The sequence below is a fragment of the Athene noctua genome, chromosome 3, assembly GCF_965140245.1.
Source record: "Athene noctua chromosome 3, bAthNoc1.hap1.1, whole genome shotgun sequence".
In the NCBI taxonomy this organism is placed as follows: Eukaryota; Metazoa; Chordata; class Aves; order Strigiformes; family Strigidae; genus Athene; species Athene noctua.
This window is the reverse complement of record NC_134039.1, coordinates 60,083,756-60,106,953: the sequence shown is the minus strand read 5'-3', so window position 1 is coordinate 60,106,953 and position 23,198 is coordinate 60,083,756. Positions and strand designations below refer to the sequence as shown.

At 39.4% G+C, this 23,198-nt stretch overlaps 1 protein-coding gene across 2 annotated transcripts in view; it reads right to left on the bottom strand.

The window, feature by feature from the left end:
* Positions 1 to 23,198, bottom strand: part of MET (MET proto-oncogene, receptor tyrosine kinase) — a 91,440-nt gene that overhangs the window by 37,914 nt on the left and 30,328 nt on the right. For both annotated transcript variants that reach the window (XM_074903134.1, XM_074903133.1), the window contains 3 exons: positions 18,079 to 18,270; positions 6,459 to 6,593; positions 4,884 to 5,057 (listed from right to left, as the gene is read on the bottom strand). In XM_074903134.1, the coding sequence (XP_074759235.1) occupies positions 4,884 to 5,057; positions 6,459 to 6,593; positions 18,079 to 18,270 (501 nt within the window). The remainder of the gene's footprint in view (positions 1 to 4,883; positions 5,058 to 6,458; positions 6,594 to 18,078; positions 18,271 to 23,198) is intronic.

Sequence of the window (23,198 nt, the reverse complement as noted above, 5' to 3'; positions counted from 1 at the left end):
AATGCTTTTTTTTTTTTTCTGTATATTGTAAATTGTCCTGTAAAATATAACAATGGTGGGAAAAATGTAGGAACACTATAGAAGTCTTACAAAACTCAGTAGAAGTACTGGTCAGTACTGCCAGTAAAAAAAAAAAAAAAAAAAAAAAAAAAAAATTGATTCAGGGTCTGTGGGGACATTTACCAATACTGCATAATTTTGCAAACATACCAGTACCACTGTACAAACAATAGAGAATGAAAGACTGAATTTATACTTGTGGTAATAGTGCCTAAATGTCCTAGACTTAATGCTTTAGTGATAGTAATTTTGCCCCTAAAATGCAATACAGCTGTGCCTTTCAAAGGACCCTACTTAATTTTCAAGCTGAAAGGGAAGTGTTTGAGAGATACTTGGCTATTATTTCATCTGGAAATCCAGTAAGACAGCACATTTCTTTTCAACTCTTGCAGCTATACTTCAAGACTCTCACAAATGAACTACTGTAGATAGAAAGGCAGCTGAAGAATACTTCAAAAGAATTATGCCATATATTCTATATGGGGAAATTTACTGCTCCCATTAAAAACCAGACAAAGAGTCTGATCTAAAATGCACTGAAGCCAGTAGGAATCTTTCCTATTTTAATGAGCTTTGAATCAGCTCTCAGTGAGCAAAGAAGAGGGAACCTATGCAGGAACAGTACTTTGCACAAATCCCATAAATAAGGAGTGATGCTCGCACAGCGCCAACACATCACTGCAGCTAAGAGCGTGGAGCAGTACTGTACCCTGTGGAGTCTGCGCTATTCCCATGTTTAGCTTTCCCTTATTTCTTTGCATTTTTTCTTCGAAATCTGTATTGACTGCAGATCCTAGTGTTCCACTCTACTTAGTATCTCAGCATAGTATCTATTTTGGGAGTAACAAAACCCTAACAGAAACGGAAATTGCTCTGTGGGGGTATGGGATGTCTCGATGTTTTGTACAATAATGGACTGACGTGTGGCATTTGAAGAGTCTGAAATCCCTAAGTTAGCAAAATAAGGGCATTAAAATCAGGCTTCACAGAGCCATACAGAATAAAAACCAAAGGCACTTAACTGGTTTTGAGTGATCTTATCTGCCAAAAGAGACTTGTGACAGCAGCCCATGTGCCTTAACTGAGGGAGAGTAAAAGAATCTACTACATTCTGCCAGCAAATTTAGGAGGCAAGACCTCTAAATAGATAGCAAAAAATAAACCAAATCTTAAACTTTTATATTTAAGTTCTGCACAAATTCCCCCAGTGTTTTTATCGGTATCTTTATTTTTCTTTCATTTGTTCTGTATGACAAAACCTCTGAAAGTCAAATGTGGTTTACCAGACTTGTTCTTGGGAGAGTTGACAAGAATGAATAGTAAACCTCCTGGACTTTGAACTGAGGTATACATAGGCATATTCTGTGTGCTCACATTGCGCAAGTAGTAACAGAAAGTAAGCAAAACCCAAATCAGTTAGAAAAGCTATGAAATTCAGGATTCAAAAGTTCTCTACAGCAAGGAAACTCCACTGATAACATGGAGCAAGTCCTGCTGCAAGGCCTGCCATTCTGCTTGTCCCTGCTGCTCTCTGGACTGTTTTGGGTTAAGGGAGAGAAAGTTAAGTTTCCTTTTTTTAAAAAATTTAAAGCACTGTATTTTCATTTTGTTTATGTTGACAGCCATTATGCTAATCTCTGCTCACTATACTTTATAAATTGTTGGAAGAAAGTATCTATTTATTAAAGTTTCAACAGCCCATTCATTTTAATTAAGAGGCAAGAACATGTACAGGCCACAAGTGAAATTTCCAGCAAAACCTCGGTTCTAAACTGGCAGCAGAAAGACCGATGTTCTTGACACATCTGAGACAAAAGTCAGCTAAAATGACTCACTTTAAAAACAACAAGAAAACATGTCGGGTTTTTAACCACAACAAAGAATCAAAAGGTAGACCAACTTATTTCTTCTTTTACACCGTAGCACGACATAAGCGCTGCACACAGACACCTGCAATTTGTTCCAGCATCAAGTGATCTCCCAGGAGACTCCCTCGAGTCCCCCAACTTTCCTCTAGCACCACTTGTCCGGACAAAACATGCCTCGCTGGTGGCAGAGGTGGTGGATGGGCGTGGGGTACAGTGCTGAGGTGTGGGGTGGGAGCCGGGCCGTGGTGGGGGTGTGTCCTGGTGCCAGCCTCGCCGCGCTGTCTGTAGCAGGGCAGATGCCCAGGCAGAGTTGGAGCTCTGCGCTCCCTACAGGGCTGGGGTGCGGGGCTGCTCCCTGCCACCCACAGCTCCAAGGAAAAGTGCTTAAAGCAGAGCAGAGAGACAAAGGGACAACTCCGGGTTTCTTCTCTGCTGTCCCTCTTGAGAGGAAAATCTATTATATTTTCCATTGCGCACCACTCTGTGTAATAATCTGGGAAAACTGTTGAAGACTCAGCTAGCTAACGTCCACTGGACCAGACCCTCAGAGAAGCTCTTTGTTCCCCTCAGGTTAAAGCAATCGTACATGTCTCAAGCAATCTGTCCCTTGGAAGGCTGCAAAATATTAGGAGGGAGTTTGGACTGAATTTCAGATACGATGCAAAGCAGGTCATCCTCTTTTTGTTAGGAACAAAAAAAGCTTGTTTCTCATATTTTATGCATATGGGTTTAAAGACAGATCAGAAGATGATGAATAATCTGTTTTGTATTTTTTTCAGTAATCATGTTAAATGTCATGGTCCAGTAGAGCACAAAATCTGTCTTAACATCCAGCAATCCAAAGGGATTTAAGTACTCAGCTGCATTTTTTTACCTTACAGTCCTTCTAGAAGCAACTTCTACCAATGTGGGCATGCTGTAATTCGAGATTCACTTTAAGATCCATCAGTGCCACAGATCTATATTCATTACAGGGCTAGACTGGGCTTGTGCTGAGCAGGCAGGGCTGAGCCATGTGGGAAAGGGGAGCGCCCAGCCAGTCCCACGTCTGCTCCCACTGCCCCACGTCCTAGGTGTGCTCCCCTGGATGAGTCCTCCCAGCCACTTCATAGGTGGCCTTGGGGACACACCTCTCAGTCTAAGCATCTCTGCATGGGTTCCAGGCGCTTGGTTCTTAAAACTGCTGAGTGTACACTATCATAATTGAAATTAAAGAGGGCTATATGAGCTCAGCACCTCTGAAAATCAGAAACTAAGCAGTTCAGAGCTTTAGAAATCTTTTTGAAGGCATGGCAACATACAGCCACTGCTGGAAAGTTTTGCCAAGAAAAAAAACATTATGGGATGCTACTTGTGCTTGAGCTCTAGAAAGACAAAACAAGCTCTGCAGAATAGGTGAGTAGCTTGGGCCTGCAGAGGTATATAAAAATGTATCATCAGAACAATTCTCAGTGTAACCTCATGAACTGGTGATTCATAGCCTCATACAAACTAAGGCCAGGAAGGACTATTTGATCATCTAATACAGCCTTTTTGAAATAAATGTGTTCTTGTATAAAGGGAAAGTAAACTTTTAACATTCTTCTGCATTAGCAATTTCTTTACATCTCTTTTGCCCAAAGGTAAATGGTAATAGCAGACATGGCAAACACCTCCCTCTGCAGCCCTTCCATCCGTTTTGGGTTTGATTCTTACAATGCTTCATTGTTTATTCATTGAATTTTGTCTGTGTTAGTTCTAAATCTTGTATCTGACATGTGAACATGGAAAAGAAAAAAAAAAACAACCTGTAAACAGTGTTTCTAGATTTGTTTCTAGATTATTAGCAGTTTTGCCTGTCTACTCTTTAAAAAGTTGTTGTACATGAAATCATCTGCTTGGTTGAAAGAAATGCATTATTTATTTAAAAACCCCTTTTGTCTCCCTTTCTCTCTGAGAGTTTAGCATGTCAAATTTTCATCTCTGTTTATAAGCTGTATGCCCATAGGGGAAAATGTAGTTTAAATGCACTAACAAAAGTAAATGGGTATAAGTCCTTACAGAAAGTTTTATGCTTGTCCTTCCCTCAGTTTTCTAGTCTGTTAACTGCCCTATAAACCTCCACCTTCACAGTTATGTCACACTTCACACAGGATGATTTGGTTACATGTACAGCCGGCCAGTACGAATCCTGCATTAACCATAGCTAAATTAAAACAGAAATGCGCCAGTGCGTCTCTCTGATTGTCTGTGTGGTTTTGTTCTTACACAGACTTGATGGGCTCTGGCCGGCTGGCAGCAGCCTCTGTCTGTCCCCTGTCCCAGGGAGGGGTGCAGCTACAGGGTTATCCTCCTCAGTGGCGAGTGGACCCATGGGAACAAGGAGCCAGGGAGGAACGTTAGGAAAAATACATCTCCCCCAGGGTGGTGTTGTGGTTGACAGCTCTGTCGCAGTGCTTAGGTAGGGGAGAGAGGGAGTTTCCCCCACAGGGAAACAGCAAACACTGGCTGTTGCTCCAGTGATGGAGCCAGCATGGGGATGGATGAGGAGCCGTGGTTGGAGACCTCATGTGCTGGATCAGGCTGTGGCAGCTGTGGATGGGAAGCGCTTTTCTTCACCTCCTCCCTTTGAGAGGCGTCTGAGAGGAAAGGTGCTCCTTTTTGTGACTGGCCTTTCCTGTCAGACCCCTGCCAGGCTGGCTCAGCCCCATGCTGTTTCCTGACCACAAGTGCTTTGCAGAGCTGAGGCCCTCCCGAGTCAAGCTAGCCAGACCTGTCCGCCATGAGCACCTAGCCCACAGCATTCAGGGAGAGCACGTGCGTCCAGCCAGAGGCTTTACAGACACAGGCTGAGGGGAAGTCAAGGAGAGCCGATGCTTCATTGATCATAATTGCATAAAAATAAACAGAAAATGTCCGTAGGGTGCAGGGCATGTTCTTTCCTCAGGGATTAATATGAAAAAAACACTCTTTTACCTCATAAACCCTAGGCAAGCAGGTCTCCTGGGTCCAGGTGCTGCCAGGGCACTCCGGAGACCTGAGGCACTGCTGGCCGCACCAGCCGCACTGCATGAAGGGAGGTGCCAGCAGGCACTGGCTGCAGGACCTGAAGTGATGGCAGCCCGGCCCCTTCAGTGGGATCTTCGTTATCTGGCGAGGGAAAGACATGATGCGCAGATCCTTTTAATACATATACTAAGTGGCAAGGAGAGTTGCTATTTATGCAACGCACTGTGCTGTTACTCAGATTTCAGATGTGCAAGCTGCAGTTCGACTTCTCTTTAGCGCAGTAATTATAGGATCTTATAAGTAATTTAACTGACATGATTTTAAATTCGCTTGGGAGAAACCCTAAAGGCATCTTAATGTTATATACAGTTACTACCAGCATCTGGTGTTTACAGCAAGATAGCATTTTTGCTGATGGAAAAAGAAAACAGCAGTGTGCTCCTCCCAACTCTGCACTAGTTCTTGGAAAAAACAGTGTATTTCAGTATGTCTTAGTTAATACGTTTGATAAAAATAGGCACGATGGTTATTTCAACTTTGGCAAGGCTGTATTAATATCTGTGACACACTTACGGCATGTGACTGCCCATGTACTTGTTTTTTAACACCTATCATCAAAAAACCTATACTATATCTAAAATATGAATTAAAATTTATATTATTTAAAATATCAGGATAGTTATGATAATAGTCACTCTAGATAAGAATTATTTTCAGTAAAAATATTAAAATTAGTATATAATTACATTACTATATAAGTTCATCATACTTCTTTACCCTTCAGTACTTTCCTTAAACTTATTTTGGACATTTTCTTGAAGATTATTCTTATAAATATCCCATACATTTCTAGTAAATGATTAATAACCATCTTTACCAATGGCTGATGTATTGCTGTAAATTCTTATAGAACTCAAGGGGTCAAATTATTGCTTACGATTATGGTTTAGGATTATCTGTAATATTATCTGCTGATGTCTTAAACCTATTCTACAATGCATATCTACTTTAGACAGTAGCATATTTATGACAGCTCTTCATCTTTTATTAATCCTTTGTAGACTACATGCTAAAGTAAGTTTGAAACCTTACTATGAACACTGACTCCCAATTTTAAATACACCCACGTAACTCTTATGTGCACACTTCTCCTTAAAAAGTTACAATGTTATGACACAAACCAACAAAAGCCAGGAAACTGTGAGCACCATTCTTTTCTTCAGCTATTGTGTGTTTTTCTGTGCAAGCACTTGAATTAGGGACAGGATTTTAGCCTTAAAATTTGCATTTCCTGGCTTCTGTTGGTTTATATCACAGCTCTTACATTATTCAAACATTTCTCAACATTAGGCTCTCAGTTTACTTAGTAGGGGGAAAAAAAATATCTTGGAGGAAACTTGCCCCTTCAACGTTCCCAAGGGAATGGCAAGGCTGTGAGGATGCAGAGCATAAAGCAGCAGTGTGAATAGTTGCTCTTACTGAAGGTTGCTGCTCTGAAGGCAGGTTTACACAGTGCACAGGATTAGATTATGAATCACTCACCTTTTTTCCAGTCACTACCAGGGTATAGCCATCATCTGCTAATGAATTCTCCACCACAACCTGGGGAGAGATGGGGTGGGAGTCTAGCTGAAAGCTGACATGTGGAGTTGTGGGTTCTGAACGGGAAACCACTATCTGAGAAAGAAAGAAATTGGGAAAATCAGCAGGCAGTGTGTGACACAAATGCATGCTGCTCAGCGGTCTCACGTTCCTACCACTTCTCTGCTTGCATTAATTACTTTGCATTACATTGCATAATATTTTGCATAATGTTCCATCATGATCTGATTAAAATGCTATAAAATAGACTTTATTTAACACAGCAAAATCATGGCTGTTGGAGGATCCTCAAAATACATCGTATTTATTAAGATATGAAGGAGTCACTGCATGCTTTCTAGTCCTTTAATTTCAAGTATTTATAAATCAACCATAAAAAATGAAGATGTGTCATTTAGTCAGTCTTGTACACTTTAGAAAGGAGAATTTTATCTACAACACCAGGCCTTCAAAAGTCAAAGATATTTCCATTTATTTTCACTTTGGTCCTTCAGTTTGAAAAGTAAACTTTACCCGGTGTCAACAGTATCTGGTCTTGATGGAGATGGGGCTATCAGAGTGCATAGCTATGTCAGGCACAGGTCGTCACTGTGAGCAGTGCTACAGAACCACAAGTACACGGAACTTGATTACCAGAGCTGTTGAAGTGGCAATTGCTGCAGACAAGTTCCTTGCAAGATGTGGCTAGGCACCTTGAGATTTGGCTCCTGTCGATTTCTGCATGACTGGGCGTCCGGGACAGAGCACTCAAAGCACTTTTTAAATGACAGGAAGAGCTGGAGGCTTCTTTGGAAGATGCTCCAAAACAGGAGCCTAATTTAGTTGTCCTGACGCCCCTTTGCAAGAGTTCTTTCTCTCTCTCTCTCTTTCTCTTGATTTTAAAGATCTTAGGTAGATTAGTCACACCAGTATGAAATTCCCCCACTAGTCATGTCTCTGCATCTTAAGTTACCTAAATACTTCTGAGAATTTGGGCCTATTCCTGCAAACACACGCTTAACTTTACTACTGTAACTTTGTTGACTTTAATGGGATGAGTCATGGCTGTTAAGCAGAGGCATAAAGCATCTGCAGATTGGGGTGGATATTCGATAGCGAGATTTTATAGGCTTGGGCCTGCAATCCAGAGGGATGTGCGCCCAAATGTGATAGCATCAGGCAACAAAGGCAGAGGATTGTTTACATGAGGGAAGATCATGTTCATGTTTCAAAAGCTGCATCACGTGTAGTTTACTTAAGGAATTTAGATAATCAACATTTGCTGAGAAGTTGAGATTCAATGGAGTTCATTATTTAAAAAGATTGAAGCCATTCTGGAAATAACTTGTATGTCAAATGTTTAATTTTTCACTATAATGAAGCTTTTCTTCTGACTCTGAAGGCAGCATCAGAACAGCTAGGACATTGACTTACACGATTTCACTGGCTTTTTGCATTGCCAAGGTCTTTCAACAAGATGGCTGACTCCAAAACTAGACTTAGAGATGCTGTAATTACAGCTGATGTTCTGTTGTAATTCAAGACTTAAATAAAATATATGAGCAGTTAATTCATGGCAGTAAGTGCTTCATATCCCTGAGGTATTTACAGTTTGGGGTTACAAGCGGCTCTTTTTTCTTTAAAATGAAACTGGCTTTGTTAAAGACTTTGCTATGGGTTTGTTTAACAGTACAGAAAATGCAGCTTTTAGAAATCAATAAGGTCTGATCATTTTTGGTGACACAGAAGTATGGTCTCTGACTCAGTGTATTAGGGCATGAGCTATGTTTTTATATTCAGGACAATGAAAAACAGAATGGACTGTAAAGCTGCATGAAAAAGCTTGATTAATGTTGGCATTATGGGGAGAGGTAGCACCACAGCTGCAAATACCTTTTTAGTTGATCATTAGCCGTGTCTCATCTCGAATACCCACTGCTATAAAATGCTAAGAATTCTTTTCTATCATTAATCCAGGCTTCCTCTTATTGCCAAGCATTCTTTCTGATTGAGCCACAGTGTTAACCCTTTAAACACATCTGTGTTGCAACCTCAGAGCAACACATGAAAATTTGGATCCCATCTCTACAATCCTGGAAAAATTAGCCGGTACTTTAAACACTGACTGACCTTTATTTTACTGAGGCTGATAGTTAAATCACCTGCTCAAAGCCCAAGTGAATAGACTTTGACCTCATGACATACAAGGAGCTCAAATTACAGTTCCTAACTCCTTTGGGACTATAGAATAAAAAGTCTGGACTTTGCTTAGATCTAACCTACCAGCCTACAGTGCTGCCATAACAGATACTAGATACAAAAATGCTCTTTTTGGTCTGTATAACTGTGCAGTTTTTGCATGCAGCAGCCAAGTCCGTGAAATTCTATCTTACCTATATCCAACATAATCCTGAAGGTAAAGGCAACTTGAAGACAGCTTCTACAGCAGGAAGAAGAGGCTACTTAGGACTCCAGTGTCTTTCGCAGAAACCTCTGATTTTTATTGTTTGGGATTGGGCTGATATGCGTACAGTGTGGCTTTGATCTACTGTGGACACACCACCATACAGGGGCTACTTCTACCATAGAAATGGTTCAGTACTACAGAAGGATTTCTCTTTAGAAAGACTATAAAATTCTGGTTTGGTTTGGGGTTTTTTTTGGGGGGAGTGGTGTTGGGTTTTTTTAATATTTTAATAATTTAAAATTCAAGTATTTCTCCAGAGCATAAGAAATGAAAGTATATCTATGTGCCCACACTCAAGCAGTCAGGAGAAAGGGAAGGTCTTTCACAGATAAATGATTGACTAAAGAGAACAAAAAGACGTTAGCAGTAAATGCTCAGTCCTTGCAATAGTGAGAAGTCACCAGAGGTGTTCTGCAAGGTGTCTGTGCTGGGATCCATAGTATTCAACATGTCCACAAATGAGTTGGAAAAGTGGTTGAGCGGTCTGGTGACAAAAGTTTTCTGATGATCTGAAGGTATTCAAGGTGATAAGGATGAGGACAGACTATGAAGGATGGCAGAAGGACTTTACAAGACAGCATGTCAAGGCAATAAAATGGCAGGTGAAATAAAACAAAGAAGATGAATTTCAAGCGGTATATGATAGATAGTTCCATGAAAACATAATCTCACTGCTCAGCAACAGTCAAAAAAACCCCAAACAAAAACTTAGGAATTATAAAAAGAGAACAAATCAGAAAACATCCTGATGTCATACAAATTCATGGTTTGCCCAAACCTTGAATTTTCTGTGCAGTTCTGATTGCCTCATGACAGAGTATGTTAAAATGGGAAAAGGTTAAGAGAAGGGTAAGAAGGTGATCGAAAGCCTGTAATGAAGAGTGACTGAGTAGGGTAGGTGTGGAAAAGCTATGAAAAAGGTATACAGAATCATGAGTGGGTACAGTCTGACCATTTACTCTCTTCTAATAAAAGTACTAAATACCATCAAAAGACAAAAGTGAGAGTCAAGTTCAAAGCAAACAAAAGATTAAGACTTCCTAGCAATATGTGATGACCTGTGGGATTCTTTGCCAAAGGATGTGAATGCAAGAGGAATACACATTCAAAGGGAAACTCCACATGTACATAGAAAGAGCTAAACAGATAAAACCCAATAGCTCAGGAAATCCCCAGAATGGCAAATAGTTAGAGGCTTGAAGCAAAAGGTATTATGTATGTTGCCTAGGTCCCTAGGTATCCACTTGTCACCACTGTGGCAGACTAAACTAGATGGACCCCTCATTCAGACCCATGTGGCTCTTCTGATGTTCTTACAAATAACCTTTTCGAGACTCACATTCATTATTAGTAACTACAACCCCAGAAATACTTCTCAAAGCAAACACAGTATTTATGTCCTTCTAAGAGAAAAACAAACAAGTATGTGGTCTTTCAGCATATCTCAAAGTACTTCCATGAAGGTAACAGCCAACAGTTAATTAATGAATGAATATACTAATTAATATATCCTTTATAAGTCAGTGATCACTTATGTCCATGAACATTAAAATAATTCATTTAAATATTCTTTCATTGCAATAAGCTAGTATTAATGTTAAGTAAGGAGATTTGACTCTAGGTTCATTTACGCAAAATATGGCAAATTAAGACTTTAATAACTTGAGTTGAAAAACAGCATGCAACAGTTTCTTTTAAAAATCATTCCAACGCTCAGTTCTGCTAGTCAGCAGGATTGAATTACAAATGTTACTGTCTACATGTTGAAATATCTTCTGCAAAAATGAGAGGCCTTCTAAAAGCAATCCTAAGTATCATATTGTTATTTTTTCCCTAGATGTCTGGCAGGTGTAGGCCATTACACAGCAGAGACAGGCTCAGGGTTAACTTTATTGTGTAACGCCTCAAATGCCCTGGGATATGCAGCATAGCCTTGCAAAGGGCACATATGTAGCTCTCTAAATGCTGTATATCATTCTAATCCATGGAGAGTATAATGGATCTCCTCTGAAGAGTGTAAGCTTTTCTACTCAAACTGAATATTAAAACATGTGTGCTCTCAAAACAGTTACTTGGCACCAGGTGTTGATTTTAATTTGACTATATGGATTTTGCATTATGCACTATGTGATATTTTTTTCTCGGAGTATCAAGATACATTCTTTACCACAGAAAGAACTGCTATTAGAAAACTGTTAAAAGCTGAGCTATAGATATGAAAATGTTACTTATCAAGAGCATGCCACAGTTTTCTGTTGGATTAAAAATGATAAAGTGGGAAGGATTGCAACTGTTCACATTCCTACAAATGCATATCTGCAGTCTGCATTTAGCCTTGAATAGGTCAGACTGCCAGGACTGAAAAGCTAGGTGAATTGCTGGACTACAGAGGTAAGACAGAAGTGGGCACTGAGGACAACCTTTGCAATGACTCCATGGACATACTATCACTCTTTCCTCCTGGCTCTGTAAGGTTTAAGGTTTATGCTCAAGTATTTCTTGACCTCCTTGTACTTGCTTCCAATGGGGCTTGCCACTTGCACTGGTGGGTTTTGTTACAACTCCCTTTGTCTAGTGGAACAGGAACTAGATCAAATGAAGTTTGATCAATTCAAAGATGGGATTGGCTTCCAGTATACTGTGGTATAAACTGGATTTGAATGACCATAATGAAAGATGCAAAGCTCTGTATTTCTTTGCTCTGCATCAACTCATTTTGCCGATAGGCACCATAGTTTTAAGCCTCAGTTCTTGGGAGTGGCGAGGCCTTGCCACTTGGCTGTTTGCAAGAGAAGAGCCATGCTGAAGGCTTGGCTCTCTTCTTGATGAATTCTGGGACAAATTTTTCCAAGCCTTGACTACAGCTACAAATAAAAAGCAGATGTGATTATTTTTGTCTATACTAATTTCTGTAGCATGCATTATGTTCCCTGGCATGTAATCTATGAAAGCAGCTGTGACACATGCTAATTTCTCTCTTTCCAGGGAAATGAGATGTGTGCTAAAGTTTGGTGGTGGTGGTGTTTGTTTTTAATCATGAGTATTCCTGCAAAATGAGTGTGACTATCAAGTGTTCTGTCTACTTGGATGTGAAAGCCAACAGGCTCATGCTCAGAGTGTGAAAACTTCCCAAACCATTGATCTGTGAGAGCCTCATCCCTATTCCTCATTAGACAGAATCAGGGGGACCAAATGAAATGAGAAGGCAGCTGGTTAAGGAAACCCCAAAGAAAGATCTTCATCATTCAAAGCAGAATGAAATTATGGAAGTCATTGTCTCAGCATACCATGGAGGACAAAACAACAAATAATTTCAAAAAATCAATAAGCAAAATTGATGGAAAAGAAGTCCATAAAGGACTACTAAATGCCAGATATGGGTGTAATTTCCAGCTCAGGGAATCTCTGGGCCACTGAGTGACAAAAGGAGGAGGGTACTGGGAGAGGTATCACTTTGTGTTTTTACTTGCCTCATACTTCTACTTTATCTGTCTTAGCCCCTGATAGGAACTCTGCCTCTTGAACCTTTATTCTAATCCCACACATCCTTTCTTAGCTGAAAATCTGGTTAAAAATACTGGGATATAATGGGTCCCTAGAGTAAGTTTTAGTACTACTCTGTATTGTTTCATGTTAACAAGTGCAGAGAGGCCCTGAAGAATGGCCTGTTGTGTGACATGCTCTACTCCAAAGAGGCCTATCTGTGCCATCATGCCTTGGTTCTTGTGCCCTAAGCCATTTTCAGCCCAGAATCTGTTCAGACATGACCGTGCGTGACCATGTTTTGCTAACGCTTGGCTTCTCAGCTAGAGCTGGCTCATGTCCAGCTAGATTGGACAGGACTGCAGCCAGCATGTGGCTGACTGTATCTCAGGGTGTACATAAACCCATGGGAAGACCCTTTCCTTGCTTCCAGAAGCAATAGGATGGCTGTCCTACTGCCCTGTGAAGATGAGAGGGCACATGGGGGAGTTCCTCACTCCACACACAGCCCAGTGCTGCACCACTGAGCACTGAGTTTCACGGGTATAGTCAGAAGGATGACATGGCCCTGCTGCCAAAACTGCATCTAAAGAGAGTGGTTGCTCATAGTAGTTGAAAAATGTACAGTGAAAACTTCTCTATCCCTTTCTTCCTCAAGAAGGTCACCAACAAGCAGTGTGTTTGCTTGGGCTTTACCTTTGTGAGGCCAGTTTCAAGTGTAGGGAGCACATGCAGTATTCTGCTTCAAAACATAGCGTTATGCCAAAACCCAGCCTCTGCATGCATCAAGGGCATTGGTCTCTTGTTCACTGTTAAGGCCAGACCAAATGTAAGCTTTTCCATCTTTTAAAGCTTTCCCATATCCCACTCTTCCCGGAGCTATTGGAAAGATTTCCCCCGCCTGAAGAACTTTGCTCTTTTCTTCACCACTCAAAAGTTACTCCCTGAAATAATATTAAGGTCAGGGCAGAAAAAAAAAAAAATCACTTTGGAAATGAGCAAAAGTAGAAGATATTTTATCTCAATATATCACGGTTTGTTTTTTTTGACAAACTATAATTTCCCAAAATACTGGTTGCTAATGAAAGTGTCTTTTCCAGTTGTGAGCCATATTCCCAGCGTAGCTTCTTTGGCTTGAGCAGAGTAAGGATGCTTTAAACCAGCTGAAAATCTGATTCCTCAACTACAGCAGTGTGACTGGGTGCTGTTTTCTAATCAAATAACCACGGTGAAATACCTGATTCATTTTGCACCCAACAGCTGTACTTTCAGCCTGTGTTCCCAGTCACACTCTGAAAACAAGCACAATAAGAAAGGCCGAAACAGCTGCAACTTCTCAACAGACAAAAAAAAAAAAAAAAAAAAAAAAAAAGAGTTAAAAAAAAAGCTTGTTGTCAGGCTCTAGCTTAGGAAGGAAGTAAAACCATTTTTCTTTTCCGTCTCATGCATGTCAGCTGTCTTAGAAAAATTATTACTGCTCTGTTTTGTAACAGAAACTCCACAATATTTGGTAAAATACAAACCCCAATCTATTCATGGCCAAATACAGATTTAACATTTCTGATACAGCCAAAACATACTTAGTCTGTGAATGAACTTCAATTACTCTGCAGGAGAGCTTTGAAATTCACCTCCTGGCCCCAATTTATCCTCCTTAAAAGAACTCATGAATCTTATGTATTTGGAACATCCAGATCGATTTTATTTTAGTTTTAGATTTTGGCTGAAAAAATTAAACATCTAGTGAAGGAGGCTGTATTTCCTTTCAGTATATTAGTGCTTTCTACAACTGTTTTAGTGAAAAATTCTATTTAATTGAACTAAAAGCACAAGCAGAGAACAACAGGCGACTAGCCCTTGGTTGGATAAAACATACCTGCTTTTTTGCATTCTGAATATTATTGGCTCCTCAGCTGACTTTTTTTAAATAAGCGAAAACAAGCTGTATTTTGAGTTGGGTCACTAGAAAGCAAAGAGAAGAGAGGAGAAGAGAGAAGAAGAGAGGAGAAGAGAGGAGAAGAGAGGAGAAGAGAGGAGAAGAGAGGAGAAGAGAGGAGAAGAGAAAAAAGAAAAGAAAAGAAAAGAAAAGAAAAGAAAAGAAAAGAAAAGAAAAGAAAAGAAAAGAAAAGAAAAGAAAAGAAAAGAAAAGAAAAGAAAAGAAAAGAAAAGAAAAGAAAAGAAAAGAAAAGAAAAAAAAGAAAAGAAAAGAAAAATCAAGTTGTTGGCTGATGATTAAGTATAAATGAGTATAATGGAAGACTATGACATTTTCAAACAAATTTCTCTCAGGTTGAGCATCAGTTGCTGCTGCAACTACTGGCTTCCACAGCACAGGTTGTAGTTTCAGTTCAATTTAGGTGACATGATTACTTTATTTTAAACACCTTCCCCCCCCCAAAAAAAAAAAAAAAGCTTCATAACAATTACAGGAAACACTAAATTAATACAGCAAATATGTTAATTAAATGTTTGTTACTTTCACCAAGCCGTTTCATACTTGGGTACTGCAGGGTGTGGTTGTCAGAGACAGAGGTACTGTACTACTACTTCTTTTAATCTCACGGAGGACTGCTAGTGCTGAAATTTATGTCACAAACTAAATTGTCTAAATATGGTAAGGTTTGGTATTTCAAAGAGGATACAAGATGATCTGGATTCACTGGAAAGGCCGAGCTGATTTTCTAATTTTAGATACGTACATATGAATATTTTTTTCTTTTGCCTTCAAATAGTGGGCATGAAAATATGTTCACAAGATATTAATACAATATAACCAGTTTTAAAACAGGTTCCCTGATATGTAAAATTTTGCAGCTGTTTTTCTCTGAAAGCATACCTATCTCTGAAGGGATACAGTCAACTCTGAATACAAGTTACAAGGGGATTGCACAGGAAAACTCAGTATTTGCACGTACAAAGAGATAAAAATTCGAGTGCAAATGACTGCGCAAAAGTAAGGTGCAAAATAAGTGAAAAATTGAGGATTTTTTGCAATATGTTCCAGTAGACTTGTGAATGAAACAAAAGAGAACATCATTACACTTCTTTGCTAAAAAATGTGGGGAAGTGTTTGGGGATATTTTTTTGATAAATTAAGTCACTGTTAGATTATCCTGATTTTTTTTTAACCTATTTTACTTCAGTAATGGTCGTTTAATAGCTCAATTTTTAATGATCTCCATCTCATTGCAGTTAATAGCTATATTTCCATAGAAACACTGCAGATCTGCTTTAGTTGGGCATTTGCTAATGAACATGTTTGAAAGCACTTCCCAGATAACTATTAGTGAAAAAAAAAGAAAAAAAAGGTTTAATGTAAGTGAACATTAAATTCTACAAAAAAGCTGTGTCTACAGACCTAGTATTCCTTCCAAGATCATTTAAAGGCAAAAGAAACACTAACCTTTTTATTTGGAGGTAGTGACATTAAAGGTGGACAGTACGCTTATTCTCCTGCTGGTTGCATCAAACTCTCAGAGAGAGCTCCTACTTATTACAGCATGAGGCCAGTGCTGACTTCCCCTTGTAGCTCAAGCCTGTCTAATTCAATGATGAGAATATTTCTGCTAATGGCAATGTGCAGTTTACACAATAGTCTTTCTTTTGATCTATAACTGAACCTGGAATGGGAAATGTATCCTGGAAATATTTTAATTGTTCCTTGAGTTAGGCAAATGTCTGAATGGAGTGTGTGGTGCAGGACTTGAATGAATAATTTAAAGAATGTTACAAATAAAAATAATGCTGCCTTGCACTTTTCACCAAACCTCCCTAAAAGCTTTGTGACAGCCCAGGAGAAATGCTGCAAGACAGCAGTTGTTATTAACTGTATTTTGTAGATAGGGAAATGGCTTCAGAGAGGTTAAATAAATTGCTCATGTTCACTGTGTGAATCAGTATCTACATTTAAGAACAGAGTGTAGGTTGGTCCTGTGCTCAGTGTGTAGCTCTTAGCATTTGTCTTTCCTGTGCTGAAGACAGACTGCATCTTAAAGTTACCAAAGTCATCATGGGAAGTTCAGTAAAAATGGCAGGGCTGTCACTGAACATTTTGTTTACCTATCTTTTAGGGGGAAAAAGAAACATGATTTTCACCAGTTTTTCATTTGTTCTTTGTGGCAAATCACTTTGACCTCCTCCCCTGTAGGAGCACTAAGGATTCTGCATTATGGGGCAGGTTCTGCATCCAGTCTGCACAGAAGACAGAAGTGGAGGTGTAGGATTACCTTTGTCCAAAAAGGGTGCATATACTGAGGACAATATGTAACTGTACTTACTGCATGTGGTAAGGACAGAGAACGAAGGGAATGGAGACAAGAAAGGGAAGGCTTGTTTTTATGAAGCTACATGTGCCCAAGTATTTTCTAATGGAAGGTTATGGGAAATGGGAAAACTTTAAGGACACAGCAAATGACAGCCTTCTCATCAGGTTTCAGTTAATGATGATTGGGGGACAACACTACTAACTTTGGTGACTCTCTGTAGCCTACAGAGCAAGAAGGGACAAAGACTGCAAATACTTCAGGAAGCTCACTAGAAGACAACACTGGCAGAGTAAAAGGATGCAGGTCCTTGGGTGCAAGAGGGATCCAGGCTGAGATGCACATCCAGGCTGGACTCTGTGGCAGCCGGAGAAGCCAAGTTCTCCAAGGTGGTCACTGTAAAATGACAGGGCTTGATATAAGATGGATGAATAGAGGGAGCCCTTGGTGCTTCAAAATATTTTGTCTTCTGATGTTTGATTTTGACTGCCAAGTTTTTAAAAGACTGTTGGCTCTACGGGTTAGATTAATTTTGTTAGTCACCTACAAAGAAGTCATGCAGTATAATCTACCTGTCCAGATTAGTTATGTACTCAGTGGAGGGAGACAGACTTCTTAGGAGGGTGATTTACCATTTATTATAGAAAACCTGTTTAAGAACTAGAATAATTGCTGTCCAAAAGAACAGAGTGAGACAGGAAAGAGCAAGAGCCTGAAAATCTAAAATGCATTTAGAGAAACTTGCAAGTTGGTGGAGGAGGAGCTAATCTCAATTCTACAGCTGTGAGTCATAGGCTATGGGTACATTAGCAAGTAATTTGGTGCCAGAAAAGTGGATCAGTATATAGAAAAAACTAATGCTGGGGCTCCTACTTCTACATTATAAACTGTCTTGGCATTTTACACTGAACTAGGTTTAATCTGATGCTCTAGACCAAATGACCATATGAAGTGTGTATCTGAAGTGATCTGAAGAATCAGTCACTGTTTTGGACCCTTCTGCCCCAGCTGGGGATGGAGCATATTTGATGTGTATCCAAGACAGAGCTTTCAGTTTAGCTTCCTCTGAAAGAAATCTAGTTTGTATGGACCAAAAATGCTCTGTGAACTGAGCCAGCTGGACTAAGTGGAGATCATGGTAGAATTTGCTCCAAAACCATTGCTCCAAACCACAAAGCCCATGTAAACACTTAATAGACTGAATGGTCTATTAGGCTCTTTGTTTATATTCCAGAAGCTGTATTTTACTCAGCAATTTCAATTTTCTAATGCCCTGTTAAACTGAGCATTCAGCTGCTCCTCACTTTTCACCATCCTGTTAAACTCTAGTATGGTTTTTTTATTGTGAAGGTGTCACAGTAATACTTACCTGCATGAAGCGGCCCTCTGAAGTTCCCAGATTAGCAATGGTAAGGTTCTCTTTGGTGAAGACGGATATCGAAGTTAACAGGACATTGTTGAACTGGCCCATGAACAAGTCAACCCTCTGCAAAGGAGTGGTAACTTCTAAGCGATATTCATCATCTTGTGCTCTGCAGTATGAAGCATTTCTTGAAAAAGCCTGTTTGAAAATGAAGTACAGATGAGTACTGTCTTTATGAGTAGGAATAGATCTTTGTCAGAGTGAAGTCATTTAGCACAAATGCATTTGACCAAAAGTATTTTAAAATGTTTCAAACTTAATTGCTTCATCAGTTATGAAGTTCCACGAGGAAGGCAACAACTCTAAATGTTATGGGAATGTTTCTTTTAACTTCATTTTATCCAGTCTGTTGGGAATAAGACATAGGGTCCTTATTTAACCACACGATATGCATATAAGCACATATATCAACATACCCTTTCTCTTAGTGACTTCTGTAATGCTGCTTCTCCAAGGGTCTCAGAATTTGTTGAGTGCAGAGCCTGCCTAGTGACTGACCTGCTTCTAAAACAGTGATTCCTAGAAAATGATTCTCTAAAAACACTGTGCTCTTTTTAACCTTTTTTTTTTTTGCATTAAAATAACAATTTCCAGTCTTCTTCTCCTTCTAGTCTCTTTTCACCACCTTCTTCAGTGATAAGACAGAAAAGGGGAGAAAAAGATGGAGAAAGAAAAAAGGGAAATATGCCAGATAAATATGTTTCTGATTGTAGATTTAAATGAAACTATGGGGAATTCAGCCTTTTACAATTACTTAGGCTACTGTATTGATCATCTATGGCTCATGCACTATTTTGTCCAATGTTTATATGTTATGAGTGCACTATAATAGTTGCTGCCTTTGCAGGATTTCTTCTTCCAGTTTGGGAATAGAGATTACATGTTTTTAATTTTCATTGGAAAAATTCTTGAACAATACACTTTACGTTATCTCTTGAGAAGAATATAACCTGCTGTCCTGACAATTCAATAGTAATCTATTAACTGATAATTCCATTACTATTGACACTACATCATCTGTTTGGTGAGACTGTACAGATAACAACTGGGAACCCCCTGAAGGATCTCTAACCATTTTAAATTTGGAAATCATCTAGCGTGTTCCCACTGTGACATACTTTATGAATAAACATGTAGGGAGACTATAAAGGCTCTTATGGTGGTTCCATAAGATCCTCTGTGGAAATCAACAGAGAGCTTCATTCTTCCTAATTTTTTTTATTGGTTTGCTGTTGTTACAAACATGTTTTAAAAAAGTCTTTTAAAAAGCTTGAATTAAACTGTTTAAAGACAGTCTTTCCACTAAATTCAATAGATCTGGATCATACCCTCAAAGAACATGTAAAATTTTATTTTCTTGTTTTCTAGATTCAGATGTTTTTCTCTCAAAGTACTATGAGAAAGCAAGCAATGAACCAAGAATTTCTTTCTGGCTTAACTCTGGTGAATTCTGAAAAAAAAAACCCCAAGGCATTGAAAATGCTTTTAACAAAATGCTCAACCTAATAGCTCAGTCCTTTGCTGTTGAATTGTAACATTTCTGAACTGTGTACAGCAACAGCACTGTTGGGTGAAGCTTTCTCTGATCCCTAGGAGTTGCAGTCAGCACTGGTGCCAGCTTTTCTCCAGCTGCCCTGTCAATTTACTGTATCACTTAGGTGAAAACCTGTGTAAGACCAAACAAGAGCAACTGAAATCTCCTGCAGTGCCTTAACGATACAGAAAGAGGTCTTTTAGATTAGATCCGATATAGCAGTGACATAACAGTTTGGTTATCCATGTGCTAAAGGGCTTGCTGTACTAGTTTTAGTATTAACTGTTAATGCATGGTGTGTTTTGCTCAGCAGGAACTGAACTAACACTTCACACTAGGAACACTGAATACACTTTAAATATTTTTTAACCCAGTATGTGACTGGGTTAAATCATCAAGGGACAAATTTAGCTTTTCTTTTGGCCACCAAACAAGCTAAAAGCTTTATTCTTTTGCACTCATAACCTACCCAGTCTAAAAGTATTTCTGAAACATCTGTGCAAAGATTACTCATACAACGAGTATGAATAGTTCAAGTGCAGAAAGATGTACAGTTTTCATGCTTTTTGAAATAAGGCAGATTTCTGAATTTATCCTCCCCTAACTTGGGATCTCTGCTCTCTGCTGTAACTCCTTTTTTTCCATAAGCAAATGACTTTGGGGAGAAATGTTTCTGTGCTAACCTTAAAAAAGTATCTCCTCCTATATAGTCATCACAACACTGTTTGAACATCCTGACATGCCTCATGAAACCCTGTTCAAGCTCTTTTTAACAAGTGGCTAGATTTTCTGGCTTGCCCCAACACCTTTCCTAGCTTCCCTGAAGTCAGTTCAGCCACAACGTCAGTTCAGGCTTCCTCAGAGATATCGTCATTTTGGGTATCTGCCCAAGAACCTGCAGATTGTTCCACATATGGCTCTCTTGCAAAACCTGGTGCTTCATAGATTAACCACAATGTAAGGTTAGCTGTTTAAGAAATAAGGCGGCTTTGATCTTTGAGTAGAAATGCAGAGATTAAAAGGCTACTTAGAAAACTAAAGGAAGATTGATAACATGGAAAACGTCAGCAAAGAAGCTGCTTTAAATTAACTCTTTGAAGCCTGAATCTCTCCCTCCCTCCCTCCCTCCCTCCCTCCCTCCCTCCCTCCCTCCCTCCCTCTCTGTCAATATACATGTAAGTATCCATTTGGCTGTCAATGTGGAAAAATAACTGATGTCAGATGATGCACTCTGGATATTATGCCAAGTTGCAGTGACAAATCACACAACTATTGAAATGGGCGATTAGAGCGGGTAACTGCTTGGGTCCCACTATATTGCTTCTCTTGTAGGAGGAGAGGTGTCAATTGCATGTGTGATTCATAGGGAGGGCTTTGTGAAGCTGGTGTAGGTGTGCCACTGGAATGCAGTGAGGTGTGGGCAAGCCCTACCTTTCAGACATGTCCAGAAGGATAGAAGATAACCAATGCTATCTTATTTGTTCATAGGGGAAGTTGTGGTGTTTCAGAATTTACTCTGATTCAGTTCACAGAAGACAAACACGCAAAAAACGTCTCTAGACATTGTTGAGCTGGGCTGTCAGCAGTTGTTGCTGTTCGGCAGTTAACTGATGATTTACATATCATAGTCAGTGGGCATAAAAAGAGTATTTCAGACAGAGCTACACATCAGAAGCCAAAAGTGCAAAGCAGGGAGGAAATCTTAAAGCCACTAATGAAAACCTAAAAAAAATACCCAGTTAGGTCAGCATCAGAACCGTGGAGTCTCGTCTCTAGTCTGAATACTAGACTTAGGGGAAAAAAAAAAAAATCTAAATTTTAACCAAAGACTTTTTGTGAGCTTTTCTGTTATTTGCGGCAACTGCAATTTGGAAACACTCCTCCAGGCTCGTCCTTCTAGAGCTGGCCAAAACCTGTTCTTAGTCAAGTGCAGTGCTCAATTAGAAAGTGCTATTATGTATAATGTCTCGATGTTATGTTTAATGTCTTGAATAAACTAGAAATTAATGACTTAATCACTGTAGAACATCTCATACTGTCTTGTGAATGATTTGGTGGACACCATTAAAATTAAATTTTAATTTGACAAATTGGACAAATGGTCTGACATTAACCAGGTAAAATTTCCTAGTGTCAACTGTAAAATACTACAGTTATGAAGAAGAACTCAAGTGAAAGGAGGAATAAGCAGGAGTCTAATTTTACGCTGCTTTGTTTATATGACTTTTAACTTGTTGGTTGCCAGGAATCAAATTCCTAAGTATCAACTTCTGTTTTCTGCTATGGACCCTGAGAGTCTCCCTGAAGAGAAGTGGGCACCCATGAGTGCTGACATTTCTCCTCTGAGCATTTCCATGGCGTACATGGAGCAGGGGCAAATGAGCTACTGCTAAATAAGCTGAATCCTGATATCTGCAAATGGCAAAAATCCTTTTTCAAAGAAACTGCTGTAGAGTGAATGAACAGATGATTCTATTCATTCACTCTATAGCGGGGTGTATGAGTTGCTTATCTCTTCTCTTGTGGAGGTCAGTGAATTAAGATGAATAATTAAACTACAGTTTTCAGGAGTGTGTCCTCTTAGAATCAAGAGTATAACAGTGAAGAATTTACATGTACAGCAGGCTGAACAGAAAGAGTAACTGTGAGGAACACAGAAGAAACTTATCAGATTTTCCTCTCTAAAGTTTCTTGTGTGTTTTTCACCAACACAGTTTTTCTGTTTTGTAATGCATTTGAATTTTCTGGGTAGTTTGCAGTACTTCAGGTGAAATATAAGAAGTGAAATTCTGGCCCCAATAACTCAGTGAAGCCAGGGTGTTGCTTTAAGAGGATGAGTGACTCGATCATCATGTTGGAGGTCTGTTAGAGGGCTGGAGTTAGAACCTGTATTGTCTGTTTCCCAGTCCCATACAAATAAAAGTGAGGGACATTATAAATTTGTCCTGTCTATCATTGTTATCTCTGAAAGGAATTGCTCTGTAAATTTCATAAACCTCATAAATCTTCCCAGCTGTCACACACAAGTCTTTTTAATTCTGGACTCAGAGATGACTACTAAGATCCTTGTATTTATAGCTCTTTGACAAAATGGGAGAGAAGAAAAATAACCAGGACAAACTTTCTGGCTTCTGGCACATTTACAGACTCTGTTCACTTCATGCCTTCTTCTGCCAGTTCCCTTGGCAAAGGGACTACCTCCCTCCTCCTTTCTCACGTGGTTTCATGCCATAGCTGGTCAGAGTGAATAAAGTGTAATGGAGAAGAGGAGAACTACATAAATAGCCTTCTACTATGCTATCACAAAGGAGTATTTTTTCCTCTGCAATCTGCAAGACAGAAGGTTTTACCACTAGCAATTCTAAAAAGTCACAGTCATATTAATTGTTCTCACTATACACAACCATCAAAGGGTGTCTGAATTCTTTACGGTTATGAGCATATTCCACAATGATACACAGAAAAAATATGGACACATTTATTTTTTTGAAGTAATTGACTATAAAAGAATCTCTTGTGAACAGACTCCAAT